This window comes from Watersipora subatra, chromosome 8 (genome assembly GCF_963576615.1).
Source record: "Watersipora subatra chromosome 8, tzWatSuba1.1, whole genome shotgun sequence".
NCBI classification, from domain to species: Eukaryota; Metazoa; Bryozoa; class Gymnolaemata; order Cheilostomatida; family Watersiporidae; genus Watersipora; species Watersipora subatra.
The window spans coordinates 15,441,922-15,463,422 of record NC_088715.1 but is presented as its reverse complement, the minus strand read 5'-3'; the positions used below and the strand labels follow the sequence as shown (position 1 = coordinate 15,463,422).

The 21,501-nt window shown below is 34.5% G+C and overlaps 1 protein-coding gene across 1 annotated transcript in view; it reads left to right on the top strand.

Moving 5' to 3' along the window:
- Nucleotides 1-21,241, top strand: part of LOC137401737 (arrestin domain-containing protein 3-like) — a 30,389-nt gene extending 9,148 nt beyond the window's left edge. Inside the window, exons 4-8 of the mRNA XM_068088205.1 lie at nt 8,342-8,411; nt 10,898-11,048; nt 14,146-14,254; nt 19,389-19,654; nt 20,651-21,241. Coding sequence (XP_067944306.1) covers nt 8,342-8,411; nt 10,898-11,048; nt 14,146-14,254; nt 19,389-19,654; nt 20,651-20,848 — 794 coding nt within the window. The 3' untranslated portion in view covers nt 20,849-21,241. The remainder of the gene's footprint in view (nt 1-8,341; nt 8,412-10,897; nt 11,049-14,145; nt 14,255-19,388; nt 19,655-20,650) is intronic.
- The last annotated feature ends 260 nt before the right edge of the window (nt 21,242-21,501 follow it).

Below are 21,501 nucleotides of genomic sequence, written 5' to 3'. Positions count from 1 at the left end.
TGATCACGATAAATCCTATACCCAGAGGAAAACAATTTGCTGCGGCAATCCATAATGGGAGAAGCCGATAGTAAATATAAGGGCGTCTCACAATTGAAACCTCAGCTGTCGAAGGGCTGAAAGAACAGCCACTTTGTAACAAAAAAGCTGAGATAGTTGGTGTTGTATTTGACTAGAATCATTCACTCTATTCACTAGGTTAAGCCTGCGTTTAGCTCTGGGTATGGGTACGCTATGGTTTGGTTTTTTAAACTGAAGAAACGTTAGTAGGATGAATAAGATTGACAGTATCACGCGATCGCTGAGTAGGGTAGTCAAATTTTGTCAACTTCCCTGGCAGTTGAAAAAATGCACTTTTTGCTGCATCAATTTTTACTATAATAGTGTCTGTATGTTTGTCTGAAGCCATGGTTAGTGGCTGGGATAAAATGTTACAATGGGACATTAACTCATGACATTCAGCTGGGTAGATCGACACCCTATTATCTGAGCTAATCAACTACCTTTCAGCATTTAGAATAATTGTGCACATAGCTATGCTACTCTCTCTAACCATACTCTCTCTGCTTTATCGGCACACATGACGATCTCTCACAGCATACTAGCTGTCGGGATACTAGTATTAACTGACGAGAGATCTTTTTTAAACAGTTTATGCTTGTAGTTTACATTCACTGTTAAAATGTTATAAATGTTTTTATTGGGTTCACTCCTCGACCGTTTTCTCACTGATACTGTAATTACTTTGTCGATCGATATTGCAGAAGAGGATAACTCCCAGTATATGAGCTAAAGATAGTTCATCTCTAAAACCTATCGAATGATATAGATATTGTTTCACATGTACTCTAAATGTTTAAGTTTGGTAAATCCAAAATCTTCAATAAGCACTTCATCATGAAAACTCAGTTTGAATTCAGTCACATTTGAAACAAAGCAGGATTTTTTTGAAAAAGTCAGGTTTTTTGATTTTAATTGATTTTCTTGATCGTCTATGTTTTACTCAGTCCATAACAAATGTCATTGTACAACATACCATTCATCTGCACTCTTACAATGGGCTAAATGTGGTACAAAGGGTTGGAAAAAACCGTGATTTTCCTCAAGAAATCGGAATTTTGTGTTCCAACCTTTTTTTTGGTTGGTATGATGTTTTTGATAAATTTTATTTTTTGCTCATGTAAATTGCATTGCACATCGAAATGCTGGTGAACCCACTTTTCAGTATTATTGACATGCATGCTTTACCTTCTTATATTTCTCACAATCAACAGTTGTGTGAAATTATATTGTATAAACTACACGCAAGTTAGGAGAATAGACAAAAACAACAGTTTGTCACTACAGGCTAACTGTACAGGTGAAGGTTAACATTATTAAAACGGCATGGCGAGTGAACATTTATATGCGATTATTAGCGATGCAGCTTTATGTGAACAGAAGCTGCCGAGCCTAGCCTCGCAAGTGTTTTGCTGCGCAAGATTATCGTCAGAGTCTCGCAATCGATATGGGAACCCAGCACTTTTTCTGGTCTGAATTTTTCCATCGAAGCTATAAATGTCTCGTGTTCCACTAAAAGAAACCAGTTTGTTGCAGAGATCATTCTTGCTACAAGCTCATTGATTCCTTCCTTTTTAGTTTTGCTCGCTTGACTCTCATATGCTGACAATCTAGAATTTATCTGGCATCGCTACGTGGGCTTTCTTGTTAGTGTGGCAGCACATGGTTGAGGTGCAAGTGCTGTTGTTGTTGTTGTAGTCTCTTTCTGAAGCTGTCGGCCTCACATCTATGAGAGTGATGCCATTTTCTGCTGTTCTGGAAGCGCAGCACTTTTCAGTATGTGATTTCATACAATCCACAATTCCTTGCATGACAGTCTTCAAGTCCTTGTATATAGCTTTAAATCCCCTACCATGTTAACCAAAAGCTCTGACTTTATAGTGTTTGATTTGAGCGAGAGTTTTACTGAATGTTCAAATTAACTGCTTGAAGAAACAAAACACTTCTAATTTACATGGAATTATTACTTCCATAGTAAAAGACGACCTGGTTAAATGCAGATATATTTGATGTCATAGTATCATATCATTTATTAAATACAGAGTGTCAAGGAAAACCTGTGTCAGGTACAGTTTTTACCTCAAAATTTATTCTGCTTGAGGTTTACTAAATAACCCATAAGTCCTAACTTCAAAGGACCTTCGGCAGCATTGTGCTACGCATGCAGTCAGTTATCCCTACCATACTTGCTACTTCATGCCAGAGGAGTGTTTACAGATTTGTTGCACACATCAAAGTGCGATTGTGTTCCGAGAAACACTGATTTTTGTAAAATTATGGAAAAATAAGCTAAAATAGTAGTGATTTTTTCCTGGAAAAAGTCATGATTCAAATCAGTGATTCAAATCCTTTAGTTTATTCATGTGAAACTCAAGGTCGTATGTAATGCCCTCCCAACATCCTCTTTCTGAGATATATATATATATTTCTCAAAATTTGTCGTATGTGTATTCGTCGTTTTGATTGTCCAGCTATAGCTAGTATTTTAGCATTACGCCCACACGTTACGCTGCCCCTGTTAGGAAATTTTGATCTAAGGCGTTATCATGTTCAATATATCGTAATCACACGCTAATTATTTTAGCAATACGCCCACACATTAAGATGCCCATGTTAAGAAAGTTCTTTTGTAAGGTCAATTTACTATATATGGGGTCAAGGCAAATTCTTCTCACGCGGACATTTATGGGAAGACCTTCGACATACTCTTTCCTTTCAGTCAGACAAAGACAGTACGATATCTCATTTTCACATTTGCACCAGTAGGCCTATGGATTGTGTAGTTGCTTTTGAAGTGTTTTGTATGGTTGAAATAAATTAGGAGAAAAGATAAAAACAATTATGAAGGTTATCAAACTTTGTCAAACAACTGTAACTTTCAAACTTCATATCATGAGGAAACTGTTTTGTGCAGGTCAAATAAATTAAAAAAATTAAACAACTACAATGGCTTTACATGTAGATGTAAAATATTTAGCAAGTAATAGCTAAATTAAGCCTGTTTTGCTACGATTACAATAAAAGATGATTCGGCAATGATACAATTAATACGAACTGAGAAAACAAAATAAAAATCCTGAATATGTTGAATTAATAATAACAATTCGTGCACAAAAGTGTGTGTATAAAAAAGGTTACTGTTTCACCAGAAGCTGTCCATCAAAACTTTGAATACGACGATACTGGTAATAGAAAAACCTTTGCACAGAAAATTGATTTGTATTTAACATATAACAACATTTGCCATTCTAACTTTCAACATTACATATCATGAAAAAAGTTTTTTGTGTAGTTGAAATAATTTAAAAGAATATAAAGTTTCAAAAATAATAAAATAAATAAAGAAAATTTTGTTACTTTCAAGTTATGAAATTTTAAACTTACAGTTGTTTGAAAAACCTTTGCAGTTGTTTTATTTATTTAGTGGTCCGGCACAAAACCTTTTCCTCATGATGTGAAGTTTGAAACTTATAGTTGTTTGGCAAAGTTTGAACACCTTTACGGTTGCTTTTATTTTCTCTTTTAATTTATTTCAGCTAAACTTTTCTCATGATATGTAGTTTGAAAGTTAGAATGGTCAAATATTGTTATGTGTTAAATACACATAACATGCCTGGTAGCACAGCTAGTATATCGATAAGGAGGAGTCCCTGATGGTAAAGTATAATATTAGATCTACTGGTCTATAGTTGGGTACATGAAGATGAACTTGCTCAATATTTAATTAGATTTTATTAAAAACTAGCGGTATTTTTCTATCATCTGCGATTGTTTTTGATGTTAGAGGTGATCTGACTGCCAGGATGTTTCAAAATTAAAATCGATAAAACTTGCTATTAAACGCTCTGAAGATAAATACATGGGACATGATGTCACTAGTTGCTATTATTGCTATTGTTGGTATCGGCTATTATGTTCAAGTTGCAGCGTTACATGTCTCTACTCTGTTGGTCTCTTTACAACTATAGATGTCAGAATCATGCTTTCGCTTGATCTGAGCATTTTAACAGTGATCATGTTTAGTTGATTTTAATTTTGAAACATCCTGGCAGTCAGGTCGACTCAAACACGAAAAAGTAATCTCAAATTATGGGAAATACCGTAGCTTTCTGATAAAATTTAGAATTTTGTAGAAGTTCTTCTTTAACAAAAGCTGGATACAAAAGAGTAAACTAAATTAAAAAGGTTCACGTATATGAATATGATTATAGCAGCCAAGGGAGTTCCTTAAAGTATCCAACATATTTATACTGTAAGGAAGTCATGTCTGCCAGCACCACGCTGTATGTCCAGCCTAAGCGAGTAGCAATTGATCAACACTGTCTTAGTAATTATATGCAATGAATTCCATTATTATGCTGTAAGTTGACTATTAACAACAGGAAGTGTATCTGTTGACACTGGGAGGCTGCCATTTACTCTGTCAAATTCAGTGTCAGCTTTGATTGATTCAGATCATAATATTGATCCGTGTAATCATAGATGGTTAATAAGCTGTTGCTGGAGGAGGAGACTCCCAGCTGACTTGTTTGTTTCTCGTCAGTTCCCAATCTATGAATATTTGATGTATCACTGATGAACTCTTGGCTTATATGCATCACTTTCAATTGTCATACAGCAATAGCCACTGTTCATCAATGTTATAGTTATCTAGCACAAACAATTTTCGTTTTTATGTCAGTAGTTCTCGAACAAAAGTTTAAAATTGCTTCATTGTTTTAGGCTAATTATATAGAGATATCTTCGGACAATGTTGTCGATATCATAAAAGTCATAAAGACTGTGGGTTATGTTGTCAACGAATAATCAAATGAAGTTACTACGCAATTGCTGGAAAAGTTGCAAAAATGCATCTACGGCGTCGAAAAGGTTAACTCTTTCACCACCGTGAGCCGATGTATCGGCAATGGTGGTAATATAACTACAGACCGTAAGCCGATGAATGGGCTAATCAACAGGGTTTCACTTTTCTTTTTATTATGAAGCCTACACATTAGCCAGACCAATCAAATTTTGTCTCCAACGAAACAACCTTGTTGCCAATCACATGCAGCCAGTCGAACATCTTTTTGCTAAGCATTTCCATTTCTAGTTTGTTTTTCAAAGTGGGAAAACCAGATCGCTACCATCTCGGCAATGAGAACTTCACCGTAATCGGTCAATGCAAAGGAAACGTCAAAAATTTTGTGAGAGTGGGATTCACTACAAAAAATTGGCACTATCTTGTAGCGAGTTTTATTCTGATTAAGATGCATTTTACAGTTAAACAATATCTACCTTGATTCTCGAGATATTGCATAAATACTAGCGGTAAATCAACTTTTTGAAAATCTGTTTGAATTAATTTGGTGAGAATAATGAATTTAACGCAGCATAGTGAAAGAGTTATTTTCTTGAGCTATTTTGAGAGTTGCATTTAATTTGATGTTAACATTATTTCACCTGCCAATGCTGATAAAAGCAAATCAGGCTGTGTAGGAAATGCTAACAGCATGGGAAACAGCATCTTCGCTGGAACTAGAAGCCATGATATAGTTTCATTGTTATTCAATAGTTCAGTGTTCAGTGTTTATCATTTACTGAATGCTTGAATTTTCTATCAACGAGATTCTTCGAGATCACAGACAACTAGTTTTTAGCGCTAACATTAATTGCGACCTACAGTGGTGATCATAATAATGAGCCCGCCTGGTAATTTCATAATAATCTTTTTCATTTATGGCATAAACTCCCTTTCCCTATAATATCAGACCATACATATTACACATAATATTTGAAAAGCAAATTTTCTAGTTTATGACCAAAGGTGCACTCTAATAATAAAATCTGTTTAATGGGTATCCATTATATCCTATCCAGTCAGTCTAGGCTTATATGGTGTCATACCAAATATTAGGATGCTAGAAATACTCTAAAGGAACTTAAAAACACCCCCAATTAATTTTTATAGAGCTATGTTCTAAAATTATATAAAAAAGATATTAAAATACTGGAATGAAAAATCCGTATCACAGAAGATTTGATCTCAGGCAAATACCTTACCAATTGAGTTACGCGAGATTTATGGATTTGTTGGGTGATATATGTCGCTATGTGGGTGACAGTGCGCTACCGCTCTCTGTTGCAAAGCAACATAATTATATGCTTGCTCTCACGGCTCTTATTAGTAAGCTTACTCAAATTAGCCATTGGCAATGTGCCGGACTAATGGCAAGTGGCAGGCAACTACTTTAACTCTCACTGTTTATAAACAGATTTTTAATACCCTGCCATGCTGGGATATATATATATATATATATATATATGATTTTATATAATATATATATTTTCACTATGATATATATATATATCATAGTGAAAATCAATCATTTTTGTTCAAATTTGAAGTAGGCAGTTTTATTAGAATGCTGTCCGGCAGCATTCTAATAAAACCGCCTGGTAATTTCATAATAATCTTTTTCATTTATGGCATAAACTCCCTTTCCCTATAATATCAGACCATACATATTACACATAATATTTGAAAAGCAAATTTTCTAGTTTATGACCAAAGGTGCACTCTAATAATAAAATCTGTTTAATGGGTATCCATTATATCCTATCCAGTCAGTCTAGGCTTATATGGTGTCATACCAAATATTAGGATGCTAGAAATACTCTAAAGGAACTTAAAAACACCCCCAATTAATTTTTATAGAGCTATGTTCTAAAATTATATAAAAAAGATATTAAAATACTGGAATGAAAAATCCGTATCACAGAAGATTTGATCTCAGGCAAATACCTTACCAATTGAGTTACGCGAGATTTATGGATTTGTTGGGTGATATATGTCGCTATGTGGGTGACAGTGCGCTACCGCTCTCTGTTGCAAAGCAACATAATTATATGCTTGCTCTCACGGCTCTTATTAGTAAGCTTACTCAAATTAGCCATTGGCAATGTGCCGGACTAATGGCAAGTGGCAGGCAACTACTTTAACTCTCACTGTTTATAAACAGATTTTTAATACCCTGCCATGCTGGGATATATATATATATATATATATATATATATATATATATATATGATTTTATATAATATATATATTTTCACTATGATATATATATATATCATAGTGAAAATCAATCATTTTTGTTCAAATTTGAAGTAGGCAGTTTTATTAGAATGCTGTCCGGCAGCACAGTGGGTGTTGCTATCGAGTGGTCACTGCTAACTAGTATACATGTTTATTTTTTGTAAGGTTTCCCTTCTATATTGACTGGTGCATCGACAAGACTCTGTCCTTGAAAAGAAAAACTGACTAGTTGTTAAGTTAGGTTGTGATATTGTATGTAGTTTTATGTGTAAGTATAATTCTTGCTGAAGGTAAATTTGAAAAATCTAGAGCATTCACAAAATGGCTTTGTTAAATTTCTTTTCTTTCCTCTTAGATTTGCATGAAATCATTTTGATTTGCGCTATAGATTTTGCAAGATTTGCGCTTTATTTTGTTGAAAGGCCCATTTTGTATCCGAGGTGACCCTGTGTTATTAGGTCATTGTGCTGATTAATCAAATCTTCATCACTCATTGAATTGTAGAAGTATGCTTGTTGATAATTCGAGGAGTTGTTTTCTCACGCCCGAACAAACTTTGCTCTTTAGTTTCACTTCATTTTTTCGCACTTCTGGTTTAGGTAGGATTAGGAAACTTTCGGCTTTTCGTGCATTATGAGTTTCAGCCTATTTCAGAGGTTCAAGTCGATTGGACTACTAGTTCTAGAAATATTGCCGAAATACTGAGGGCACTTCGAACTGATTGAGAAATCAAAAATGGCTGCTGAAAGAACAATAGTGTCTAATGACACTCTGATTGACAGTTTTGGCAATGACGAATTTGAATTAGACAAAGAACAATTCTCTTCAGCAACAAGAGCTTCACAGTAAAACAATTTTTTTATTCGTAACAAGTATTCATATTCTATCAGACTCTTTGTACTGCAACCATTATGCTTCTTCCGTTACCACAAGGACCTCTAAACATAACCTTTTTGAAAGAGTGAAAAAAAACCATTTGCTCTATTTGATTTTTGTGTTTTTACTGAATTCTACAAACTTGCAGCTTTGAAATGATATTCAGTTGAAAAGGAATCACACCATTCTAAGTATTTTCACAGTTGATAGAAAGTTGTTAACATGTTTCAGGATCAGGGGCCCTGATAGTATATATAAGGCTAGGTTTCAAAATATTATTGTTATATTGGAATTGTTGGTTAAGCAAATATTGTTTGTCTTCTTTAGAATCATCTCCTTATGTGCTCAACCAAGGATCTCATAAGGTCCCATTTGTCTTTCAAGTGCAGGCTGACAGGTGAGAATGTTATTTAACTTACTGTAAAGCCTCTATCTGACCGCCATGGCGTGGTATTTTGCAACCATTCCTCTAGTGGTGTTCTATTAGAGGTGACTTTCAAATAAAGGCTGGCTTTGTATTTTTCAGCTAGTTTGTCAGTATTTTGAGGAACTAAATTTAACTCATTTACGAACACAGCAATGCTATTGTCGCCTATATTTGTCACTCTCCTTCCTTGAGGCAAAGGGACATTAAAGTCGCTGGCCTCAGCATTTTTGCTAAAGGGTTTTCCATACACGTCGAAGTATCAGACCGAGTTAAACAAGGAACTACTTTGAGTAAAACACTAGAGAGATACAGTTAATTATTTTGATGGTGTCGCTTTCAAGGTTTCAAAGAAAAACTGTAAAGCTTTCGAGTTAAAAAATGGACTTTGATACACCATAACAGTCACTGCTATTACCTCACATCATCAAAGCGCTCTTCATATCAACACTCTTCATATTCATGTTGTAAACCGCATTATGGACTAATCTGAAGACAATGGATCGAATTTAGACCTTCTGACTTCGAATCAGAGTGTATAGTTATAATGATTTGTCGATCTTCTCAGGTACATCAACACTAAAACCATGGCAACTACTACAGCATTAACTAAACAATCATATAACTAGAAATTCCTCTATCATACAGCCCATGACCAAAGTGATATTGGAAAAAAGAAAGGGTACTGATGGTTGAGAAATGCAATATTAGCAGTCAAATGGCGCTGCGGTGCAACAGGATAACTGCAATGATAGCTGTAATGTACTGAGTGTGGATGTTATTATGTACAACAAACAGCAATAATGAAAGGAAAGGATTATGTTTATATCTCTCCCCCTGCAATAGGAGAAATTTATGCAATATTAGAAGTGAAATTCACTGATATTATTAGAATAACCAATATTATTAATATAGTAATACAATAATAATAGAAAACCAATGCACAATTTTGTTTACATTTCAAAACGTCATAGCTAACAATATCAAGAAGTTGTGATAGTTATATAGATTTTTAGAAAATCTATTTAACAAAACTATTTAGAAAAAATAATAACAGTAACATATTGCCCCTCATCGAGGTTGTTAGTGTGACTATAACACTTCAATAGTCATCCAAACTTGTAATTAAATATTGTAATAATTTCATAAGAATCGTTAGAAAAAAATATAATCGTCATTTCCTTTACTTTCACTGCGTTGGACATCAGTTAGAATACCAAAGTACTCAAAAATGTCTAAAATGTCAGTTACTTTGAAATCGACAAAAAAGAAACGATTTCTGTACATCTACGTTAATTACAGAAACCTTCGGCAATTCGACAATGCTATAGACTGGTGAAATGTGCACGTTGTTTTTTTTTGTGAAATGCGCACGACTTGATGGTTCTATTCTCTGTCGCTCGGCGTTTCAATTGTCGGTCTTAATTTTGATAAAAGTAAGGCTTGGCAAGTTTTAATGAAGATTTTTAGCCAAATTAATCTGTCTATTTGTGTATAATCCGTTCAGATGGGTAAGGTCTAAGATACTGTCGACACTTTTCAAAGACTTGGTAATATATTTGAATAGGTTTATGTGTTTTGTATCGTTATTATACTTAGATGACTCAACAGAAAAATGGTTAAATTTGTTGATGAGATTTCGGTACAAGGGTTTGCGACGTTGTTTATGAATAATTTTCGTGAGTTGTGTGCACGTGCACTTATCATAAAACTCAAACATTCGCTCCGCTCGTTTGATCGTGGGAATACCAATTTGTGGACACTTTTCTACTGATCACTGTCTATTATGGGTTCATTAAGTTCAAACATAATGGATATCAAAGTGTCGGTCTAGTAGCGGTGACCATCAGTTAAAGGCAGACGCTGTACTTTTCAACCCTCCTCCTACTGGCATTCTATTACAAGTAGCGTTCAAATAGAGGTGGCATTCAAATAGAGGTTTTACAGTATTTTTTAAATTAGACTTTTCTTAGATTCTGGTCTTCATTTATAAAAATATATAAAACTAAAAAACCAAGTTAATATCTGTTTAGTTCAAGTTAGGGTAAGTTACGCATTGTACCTCTATCACCAGCCTATATCTCCGCACCAGCTGTCTCATGCATTGCTAAGTCACCAGCCCTACCTCCGCACCAGCTGTTTACCAACCAGCACCACTTGCACGTCTCGAAATGTCAGTCATGAAATTTTCAGGCATGTTAACTATATGTACAATTATTTGGATCATTTAGGCGTAATAAATATATGCATAATTATTCCTCAGCTCAGAAAGTGGTTGAGAGGCACAGCTGGTAGCCAGTCTGTTTGCAAAATAAACTATCTGAGTTTGATTCCCAAACCAAGCAACCTTTTCCTAACGCTTCGTGGAACTTCACATGAACATGGCTCTTATTATGGTAAAGGTGGCTAAATGCATGATGTTCCCTTGGTTTGTTTTGGATTTATCGTCTCTCTTCCAGGCACCTGCCTTCCAGCTACGCTGGGCACTATGGCCGTATCGTCTACTCACTCAGTTCCAAGATGGATCGATTTGGAGTTATATTTGATGACAGATCATCTTTTGTTATCAACGTTTCAAACCCACCCCCACTCAACCCAGCTCTACATGAGGTAGGTGACAACGTTAGCAGGTGCTAATAGCTATGTGGTTGCTTGTGAGTTTCTGATCTAGCCTACAAGAAAGTTACCATAGCTAAAGTTAATCATTCAACAATAGGCAGTTTCAGTGAGTTTTGAACATATGAAAAATTTGTAGCTTTAGGTTGAGATGTTTGTAGCTTTAGGTTGAGATGTTGGATTTGCCTCCTCCGTAACCACTATGATGTCAAAAGAAAAATGGTCAAAAATTGGGCCAAATTAAAAAACAATCCCTCTGACAAATCAGAGATTATTTGTAGTAGAATGATTACACACTACTATTACCTATATAATAGGTAATAGTAGTGTGCTATTATAGGTAATGCCAGACTGAATATATCAACAGCATATGCAACCTTATGCACATACACATGGGTAACTATGTGCTACATACAATGGTTACCCAACGACATGCCATAGTGTAGTGGCTGGTACGCTGGCTTGTGATCGGTGGTTCAAATCACATAACAACCATGTTAGCTTCTTGGAAAGGCATCCAACAGCAGTTGCTTCTGTGCTCCAACCATCATGCCAGCATTAGTAGGCCTACAAGATATGGTTGCCCACAGCGACCTCACAAGGTGAAAGAAATAAAAAACCAAGGTCAAACATCGTGTGTCTGTTTGCTACAGTTCAAATCTTTAGCTTATTTATGACATTCACATACAAAAGTCCTAATTATGGTTGATAAGGTCAGCCTTGACCACCTTTATAGACAACTATAGTTATAATAATGTTGGCTCCTGATCTCAAATGGCTTTTTCCTGACAAATTGTCACACTAATATTATTTTATCCGTTGAATCTTTTCTGTAGTAACTATAAAAGTATAAAATCTGGTAGTGTCAAGGAACTGACCTAGTTCCTCTAGTTGCTCTCCAAGAATCAAACCACTTGAGTACAAGTGTAAATCTTTTGTTTTGGAAATGGTGAAAGGATATAAATGACATTCAATGTATTCAATATATTGTTGGTGTCTCCATAACAAATCTGCTGCTAAATTAAAAGTTCTTGACATAAGCTTGTTTTTATCTACCTCAACCTCTGACGTTAGCCCTCAAAGTTTGACACCAACCTCTAATATTATGCATTCTACATTTTCACCCAAGGAAAAATGGCACATGGGAAGATTTGTTGCTATGGGTTTCCTTGTTCTATTGCAATGGTGGGGGAGAGGCTGGAAACCACTGGGGTTTGAACTAGAAGTCTCTCACAGTTACCTCCTGCTCTACATGATATTCCTAGAATGTGGCAGCCATTACTATAAGGATAGATTAGTTTTGATCATTATTAATCTTGTCCTAAGTCACTGTTACTATTCTGCCTCAAGTCTAGATGTTTAGGCATGCTGTATGACTAATAAGACTGTGGAGGAGGGTGGTTACCAATTGAACGCTTTACCTAGAAACCTTTGTTGTCTGGCTAAGATAAGATAATTATATTTACATGAATATGGCTGGTTTTATGACCATGTAGCTGTGATATTTGTATGAGCGCAAGGCATAGTTCTTCAATCAGGCATTAGTAATGTTTTGCAACACATTTGCCAAATTTATTGTACAGTTTATTAAAATCGGCCATACCATACTCATGAAATAGGCTTACAACTAGTGAATGAAAGTTATTCCACATCTTTATTTTTTTGATGCCTTCCCGCAGCCTTCTCTATGATTAGTAACTATCAAATCTATATAAATCTCAGAGCTTGTCATTTTGTTGTTGGACCATCGTGTGTCCAGTTAGAGCAATAAAGTTTTAGCAACGAAAAATGCATTTCTCGTTGAAAAGGCGCTTCCAACTCGAGACATTCAGATTGGTCGACCCATGCTGTAACACCTTCATCAATCGATCGCCTGCAGGTACTTATGAACAAGTGCGCAGCTCCCCTATACTATATTTTGTCGACACATCTGGCGATCTATACATGATGAACTAGAAATTCATGGAAGTTGTATATAACGCTATACGCACGTCGTTCTTTTCTCTCGCAAGTGCACAACGTAGACTACCATTCAAATCGAATGTGAGAACTCGCCCAACTTGACACTTTACGTTATATGAAATTTTTTCCATAGTACGAAGCAAGAACGTCACATAAATTTTTTATGTTATCTGGAATTTACATTATAGAAAGTACATGTTATAGGAGCATTTGCTGTATAGTTAAACACTAGTTGGTACTATTAATGTTTCCATGACGCTCGTTTGGAGTTGTGCACACATGAGTTACCGTGCAATTAAGTGTTTCAATAGACATTGCATGATGTAAATCCTGTGGCATGTATTAATCTGATCAGTTTATTTTGAGCTGGTGATGTGATGTCATTGCTGCAGTTGCCGACATTTCTAAATCTGTTTTGCGAAAGGACGGCGGGGCAGACATTTTATTTTAAAATTGGAATTATCTTTTCATGAAAAAGGCTTTAATGATTTGACATGCAGCGCAATTAAAAAAGAACTGTGGTCATTAATGTGATCAAACCATTTTCACCTCTATGCTTCTCTATATCTGAAGTTTTTATAAAATCTTATTTAAGGTAACATGGTTGAATAATAGCCAAGGGAATGCATCTATTGTGGATATGATTGTGGGTATTTCACTACCCAACTTACTTCGATGCACTGCTAGAGAATTATAGTCTATTCTTTTCTTCTGTTCAGCATTTAATCCATTTCATATTTTACAAATAAGCAAAGTTGAGTACTAATTGGTTGTTTTCTTTAATTTGAACACACTTATGTGTGAAGCTTAGAACTACCCAAATGTATTTCATACTAAACATATGAGTACAGGCCACTTTATAAAAATCATTCTGCTGGCAAATATCCAATGTATTTAGTTGGCAGAGTTTCGGAACTAACAATAGCATCAATTGATTTGTCTCCCTTTGTATGTCATGGTGTGTCAAGAAATAAATAAAATTTTAATTTTCCTTCGAGTAGGAATGCAAAAAAAATTTCATAAAGTTCCTGACTTTTTGTGGTAACCGGGGTATAGATGCAGTTTGCCTTTTGATCTATTTTCTTATTCTAATTCATCAAACACCTCACTTTCTTTTGACCTATTTTAGCAACCTGCCTTTGCGGAAAATTCGCACACTGATTGCTGCCTTTGCTGTGCTTCTGGTCCAGTCATAGTAACAGCCAACATCAACAAGTCTGGACTTGCCATCGGATCAGGTCTGTAGATTCGGGTCAGATTAGCTCGCTCTGCTACTGAACGAACACCGTTTGTAGTTGTCAGACCTGGTCCCAATACGTGCCACTAGCATTATGGGTAGTCTACTGTAGATTGTATGTAATTTTATATTTAGTGTGACTGATAGTCTCTAGCTTTAAATTAACGTATGGCCAATTTGACCTAATTCAAATATCCATTAGAGTTGCCTTCTTTTTTTGTTGTAATAGGAGAATCCTGAATGGATTTACATGAAATAGAAACTGGTAATGTTTATCCTTAGCTTTAAATGACATATTCATGTAATCATATAATAATTCATCTATTATGTAGTATTAGTAGGTTTACTGTCAGAGCTGAAGGAACCCTGAAATGTAGTTTTAAGGTAATTTTATTTTGTATTCAATAGAAGTAAATTTTTAGTCAATCCTTCGTTTTTTCGTGACGTCATTTTATCGTTGTCGGCCATCTTTGTAGACAATTTTATCGTTAAAAACACGATACTTTTGCAATGAACTTTTGAAAACGATGCTTTTGTTTACAATTTTTTTATTATAGTATCAAAACAACACCAAAAGTACTTATAATTAAAAGAAAAACGATCGTTTTCTACAAATATGGCGGCTTTTTCGTGAACGGCTTGATGACGTAAAAAAAAGGATATTAACGTTACTTATATGACTAATGAAATATTAAACGGGAGAATAATCATGACTGCTTACTGTTGACTTTTTGAGGTAAATAAAATCTCTGAGTACACAAGTACAGTACTTAAATTAAATATGTATTTTAGTAACAATGGAATGATGAAAAAGGGATGATAACTCTGCAAATGCTTGCAGACAGTACATTATGTACATTATGTCTTTTTCCAAACACTAATAACTAGTAGTTAAATTAATAATAATCTTTATAACTACAATAATTAGTTACAAGTACAGAGACCTATGAATGCATCTATTATTATATTTTTGTTGGAAAGCCCAACAGCATCCCAAAGCTGGGTAGGGTACTATATTTGGTCAATATCGAAAGCTAAAATTCGATCGGTCATGCGAGCGTTCACTCAATATCTTAGACCAATATAATTATTGATATGTTATTGTCAAGGTCAAACTAAAGTTTTATTTCAGTGGTCTACATACTGTGTATATCAGAGAGTTACCAAAACATTACTGACATACAACAATGGATCCATCAAATACTGAAAAAAACATAAAAAACTCGAGCTGGTTTTATGTTTCTGTTGGCTACTGGATACTAGCTTACGCTAATTAGCCAATGGCATCTGCATTACCTGCCACTGTTTATAAGTTGTTTTTTAATACCTGTGCAATGTCATGCATTCGCCTAGTATATATTTATATATATATTTATTTATATATTTATTTATATATATATTTATTTATATATATCTTAATAGATAGTACATGTATATATATATATATATATATATATATCTATAAAACAAGTTATAGAGCGACTAAATATGTCTGATTGTGGTGACATCATAGATATAGTAAACCCTAGATATGCGAATAATCAAAACAAGTGAGGCCTATAATTAGCATGACGCAACGTCATGGTGATGTGCAAAGCGAATCAGCTGATCTATTAACTCCTATTGACTTAGCACTAAAAACTGCTCAATTTTTCCATAGTTTGTGCATCTGAGACTGCATATTTTATTGAAAATATGTAAAACTTATACACAGTAATACTTCAACTTACGAGTGCTCTAACATACGAGAAACTTGAGGTACGAGCCAGCTTTTAAGCAAGTTTTAACACACAAGCCATGTTTGAGATACGAGCACATGAATCAGTTGCCAAGTATGTCGGAGGTGTTTTATGAGAGCAGCATCACTTTGTATTTTTCAACTGCTCAGATTATACTTTTGTACCATGTTATTTGTGCGCGGTTTTCAGTGCTGAATTATGCGAATTAAAAGTACCGTGCGTAGACCGAAAGTTTGCCAGTAAAAGGATAGATAATGCAAAGAAAAAGCGAATGATAATTGATATTAAACGGAAAATTATTGAAAAATATGCAAAATATGTATGCGTGATTGAGCTATATTGCTTTTGAGATATGTTTGCTTTTAAGTTTGTCTTTTAAGACTTGGATAAAATCCAAATTTATCAAAGTGAACTGTTGTAATGAAGAATAACTTATCTCTCCCTCTCTGGCAAATGCTAGCGTTAGCTGCTATTGTATGTATTTAATTTTACATTTTAATTTATCACATTTCTTACATTATTTTTTATTTGTTGCTTTTTGAAAGCATGTGGTAAGTTAGGACAATAACCAACATGTTCTTTATGTTACAATATATTGTTTTGAGTGTTTTATTTGCATTTTTAGAGTATGGTAACCAATCAATATATATTTAATTGTTTTATATATAAATAAATTGCACCAACATGCGAGTAAATTGACATACGAGCTCAGTCTCGGAACGCATTAAGCTTGTAAGTCGAAGTATGACTGTAATGCCTTTGGATGAGAAAGGCAAGAATCTTACACACATGGTAATGAATAATACCAATGATTTAGAAGCTTCTATATCATTGATAATACAAAGAGTGACCAAATAGAAATTAAACTAATAACAAACTAATGAATCAAATGAGATTTAGAAGCAGTTACAAGTAGTTAGAAGCAGTTAGAAGCAGATAGTTTTTGTCTATGGTTGGTTGAACTAGATTCCTGCTTTGAAGCGGCATAGTGTATTCTGATTTTAGTATAGCGATTTACTATAGTATTGAGTAGACTGTTGGCATGCACTGTACATGTAAAACCTTGATTGAGGTTATGTAATAAGACATATATGTTATTGTCTGTGATGTTACTTGTTTAAAAGCTCTCTGTGTGATACCATAGCTCTCCATGTGTGAACGTAGGCACTTTTCTGTAGCAATACATATTCGGCCTATCAATCTGGTCACCAATCCTCCTCTGTTTTTAACTGAGATTAGGGTTATGTCATCAATATATCTACTTCCCACTACTTCTACATCGGTCAAGAACTTGATACACTCATCACATTTGGGTTTAAAAAATCTTCATCACCAAACTCCTCATCTTCACTTTCCTCAGCTTTTGTCTCTTCTTTTTCTTTCTAGCCAGAGAATGTAGCAGGAGTTGACCAGTTTTTTCAGCCCTGCTCACATCCAGATCAATACAGTTAACATTGGGACTTGGTGTAATATCTGCTTTTATGAACAGTGCTAGAAGTGCAGATCTAAAGCACTGCACATCCGGGTTATTGTTATAGCCACCCTTAGATCGTATTGTGGAAAACAGAATCTCAATGTGATCCTGGTTGATCTTAAAGGTTAGGAAGTAGTTTATGTAAGGGTAGTTGCTGAAACGATATTGAGCAATGCCATGTACAGATTTGGCTGCTGACTCAAAACCAATGACAAAATGATGATGATTTTCCTATTATTTTCCACTTTCAGCTTGGTGTCTTTAATTGGCATAGATAGCTTATGATATTGTTGAGAACTTCTTGTTTTGAGTTGAAGTTCTGTTTTGTTATGGGCAATTCAGGATATACCTGGGGTGTTTTGGTCTCTTCTGATGACATTTCACTAAGAATTTGGTCTTATTGTTACGTTTATGACTTAAAAACTAGCAAGACAAGCGTGCTTCCACTACTAAACTTATTGCTCAATTGAAGGCTTTGATGCTGTGATGCACATCACTACGACGTAACGTCGTGAAAACAACAGCCAATTATAGGCCTCACTTTTACTCCATTGTAATGATAGCTATTCGCCAATCTAGGGTTTGCTATATCTATGGGTGACATGAAGTCACCACACAACATTCGGCTAGTATATATATATATATACTAGCCGAATATATATATATAGTTTATATGTGTATATATACTGTTATATTACTACTATTTTTTTAATAATATTTGCGCATAAAATGTGGCTTGCCCAAATACCAACAGCAATCAACTCAGGTGAGTTGCAGAAAACTGCGCTATAGGGAACAGCTAAGATCTTGAGGCGAGTGCTCAAACTCCCAGGTCTCTGGTAGTAGGCCCGAGTTAAAGCAGAACTTACCAACGCTATGTATGGGTTAACCAGGTTGAAGAAACAATTCTTTTTCTTTTATATATATATATATGTTATATGCATTATATCTATTATATATATTTATGTATTATATAAATGTATGTATTATATATATTCATGTATAATAAATATTTATGTATTATATAAATGTATGTATTATATATATTTATGTATTATATAAATGTATGTATTATATGTAAATCTCAGTGTTTGTTAGTTTGTCGTATGTGCAGTTATACCGATAAAGTTACAGCAATGAAAAATACTATGGTTCTGCAATCAGCCACACTATCCACTATGCCGGATGGCCTACTTGTGCTACTATTGAATATTTAGCTCACTTGAATAATTCTAGTACACTTGAAGATCATGATTGAGTGAGTGACTCATAATGACTATGCTTATGAGAAGACGTATTCTAAGCCATGGCAAGCTAGTTTATTGGCTCCGCTTAGCTTCACATCCGTGCTTCCGCAATATGTAGTTTGTATTACTGTCAAGTCCAATCTTTTTCCTTAACACCCTAATAAAAGGACGCACACAGCTCTTATTATAGTAAAGATTTAAACTCGCTTTAGTTACTCAAATTCATTGGGTAAAGAAACTTAGCCAATTGAAAATAATTTTATATTCAAAAGCTTTTTATTAACTGTGAAAGTCCAGGTATTATGCTAGTATATAAATATATATTTTCATATAAGTGTATGTATATATATTATGTATATATATTATTATAATGTCATGAAAAGTAAAATAATAGTATCAATAAGTAAGAAGGTATTGCCTTGTATTGCATACAGCACTATGTCAACGAGAAAGATGGTTACTATTATTTTAAAGTGCATTAGAACAGCATCGAAAGCTGGCTAATTGCTAAGAGCATTACAAGGTTGTTTTACAAACAAGTTCAATCATCAGCTTTAGAGTAGATTGGTTTAAACTGCTGTTTTTGAGACAATTCATTTTATTCATGTCAGAAACTGTCTTTGAGCAGTGTGTTGTTTTGTGGTTACTAGAGGAAGAAAGGAATTTGTTTTTTAGGGGAAACTCTCGAAGTTACCATATCCGTTGACAACATGAAAGGGAAGGCGATTATTCCCGAGGTGGGAATCGTGGAAATGACACGGTTTCTAGCAGGAGGGCACTCTCGAACTGGCACAAAGGTAATAGCGGTAGCCCAACCGGGTCAGCCAATCATGCCGAACACTCGGCATAACAGGAGTTCATACGTGATTGGACCAATCCCGCCGACTGTTTGTGGAAACATCGAATCAACTCGAAACATATTCGTTGGTTATATGGTATCGGTGAGTTTAAATGTGTATTTATGTTGTGTTTTTGTTGCTATGGCGATTACGGATAGCTATACTGTATTACTTTATCAATAGTACTCTAGTAGTATATCATCTACCTGTAGTATTGTTACTCTGTACTACTTTATCAATAGTACTTTAGTAGTATATCATCTACCTGTAGTATTGTTACTCTGTATTACTTTATCAATAGTACTCTAGTAGTACATCATATACCTGTAGTATTGTTACTATGTACTACTTTATTAATAGTACTCTAGTAGTATATCATCTACCTGTAGTATTGTTACTCTGTACTACTTTATCAATAGTACTTTAGTAGTATATCATCTACCTGTAGTATTGTTACTCTGTATTACTTTATCAATAGTACTCTAGTAGTATATCATCTACCTGTAGTATTGTTACTCCATACTACTTTATCAATAGTACTCTAGTAGTATATCATCTACTTGTAGTATTGTTACTATGTATTACTTTATCAATAGTACTCTAGTAGTATATCATCTACCTGTAGTATTGTTACTATGTACTACTTTATTAATAGTACTCTAGTAGTATATCATCTACCTGTAGTATTGTTGCTCTGTACTACTTTATCAATAGCACTTTAGTAGTATATCATCTACCTGTAGTATTGTTACTCTGTATTACTTCATCAATAGTACTCTAGTAGTATATCATCTACCTGTAGTATTGTTACTCCGTACTACTTTATCAATAGTACTTTAGTAGTATATCATCTACCTGTAGTATTGTTACTCTGTATTACTTTATCTATAGTACTCTAGTAGTATATCATCTACCTGTAGTATTGTTACTATGTATTACTTTATCAATAGTGCTCTAGTAGTATATCATCTACCTGTAGTATTGTATCCTCTGCTCGCAATATGTTTCATAATTTAAACACATTTATAATACCAATATAAATTTATCAGTATCTATTTCTGCTAACTCCGAACTGTCACATTCACGGTTATGGTTCAGGTCACGATGAAGGGCTCAAGATTTAGGTTGCTGCATCCGATTTTCGTTGGAATGGGTCAAACTGCGTATCCTAACTACCAGCTCTTTGGTTTGTCTTCTGAGCCCGGAGATAACCCCGATGCGCCCCCGATGGATTATGACATGTATGCTATGTACGCCTCATCTCAGCCCGGAGGACCTTCTGCCATGAAGTATTAACCATTACAGTTTCGCATACGACTTTTAGACTTTCCACTTTTTCTCAGAAGGGAAGCAGCTAATTTCATAGACATCTTAACCATCTAACCTTTGCTCAATATCTTTGCTTTTGTTATCACCCATTCTTATCTGTGGCAAGTATTTTATTGCGATACTTCTGGCTACTATTGTGATGTGTGGTCAGTTATATCTATGAACTATGACGACTATCAAAATTATATTTATAATCTTTTACTGTTTACACTCTTGCTATTACAATATTTTTAGTTTTCATTGATATACTGGTATTGTCGTGTTGGGATTTTCTTTATTTGAGTAATTTGTAAATTTTAATAAATTATTTATATTAGTATGTTGGTAGTCTGAGATTGTGAGAGATCGTCATGTGTAATAAGTATGTATACAAGTTTACTCAGAAATAGATTGAGTAAGGTCTGATAGCATGTGTATCTTATAATCTGAATCTTATGCTGCAATCCGAGGTTTAATTCAAGTCTGGTGCAGTTTTTTCCTCGTAACAGCAATCACTATGGGGTCACGCCTTTTATTCTAGTAAGGATTTATGCGATTGGTTGGTAAGACCTGATTGCTAATTCTATATGACATCATCTGAAGAGTTACACAGTCGGAAGAGTTATGTTAAAATTAAGGTT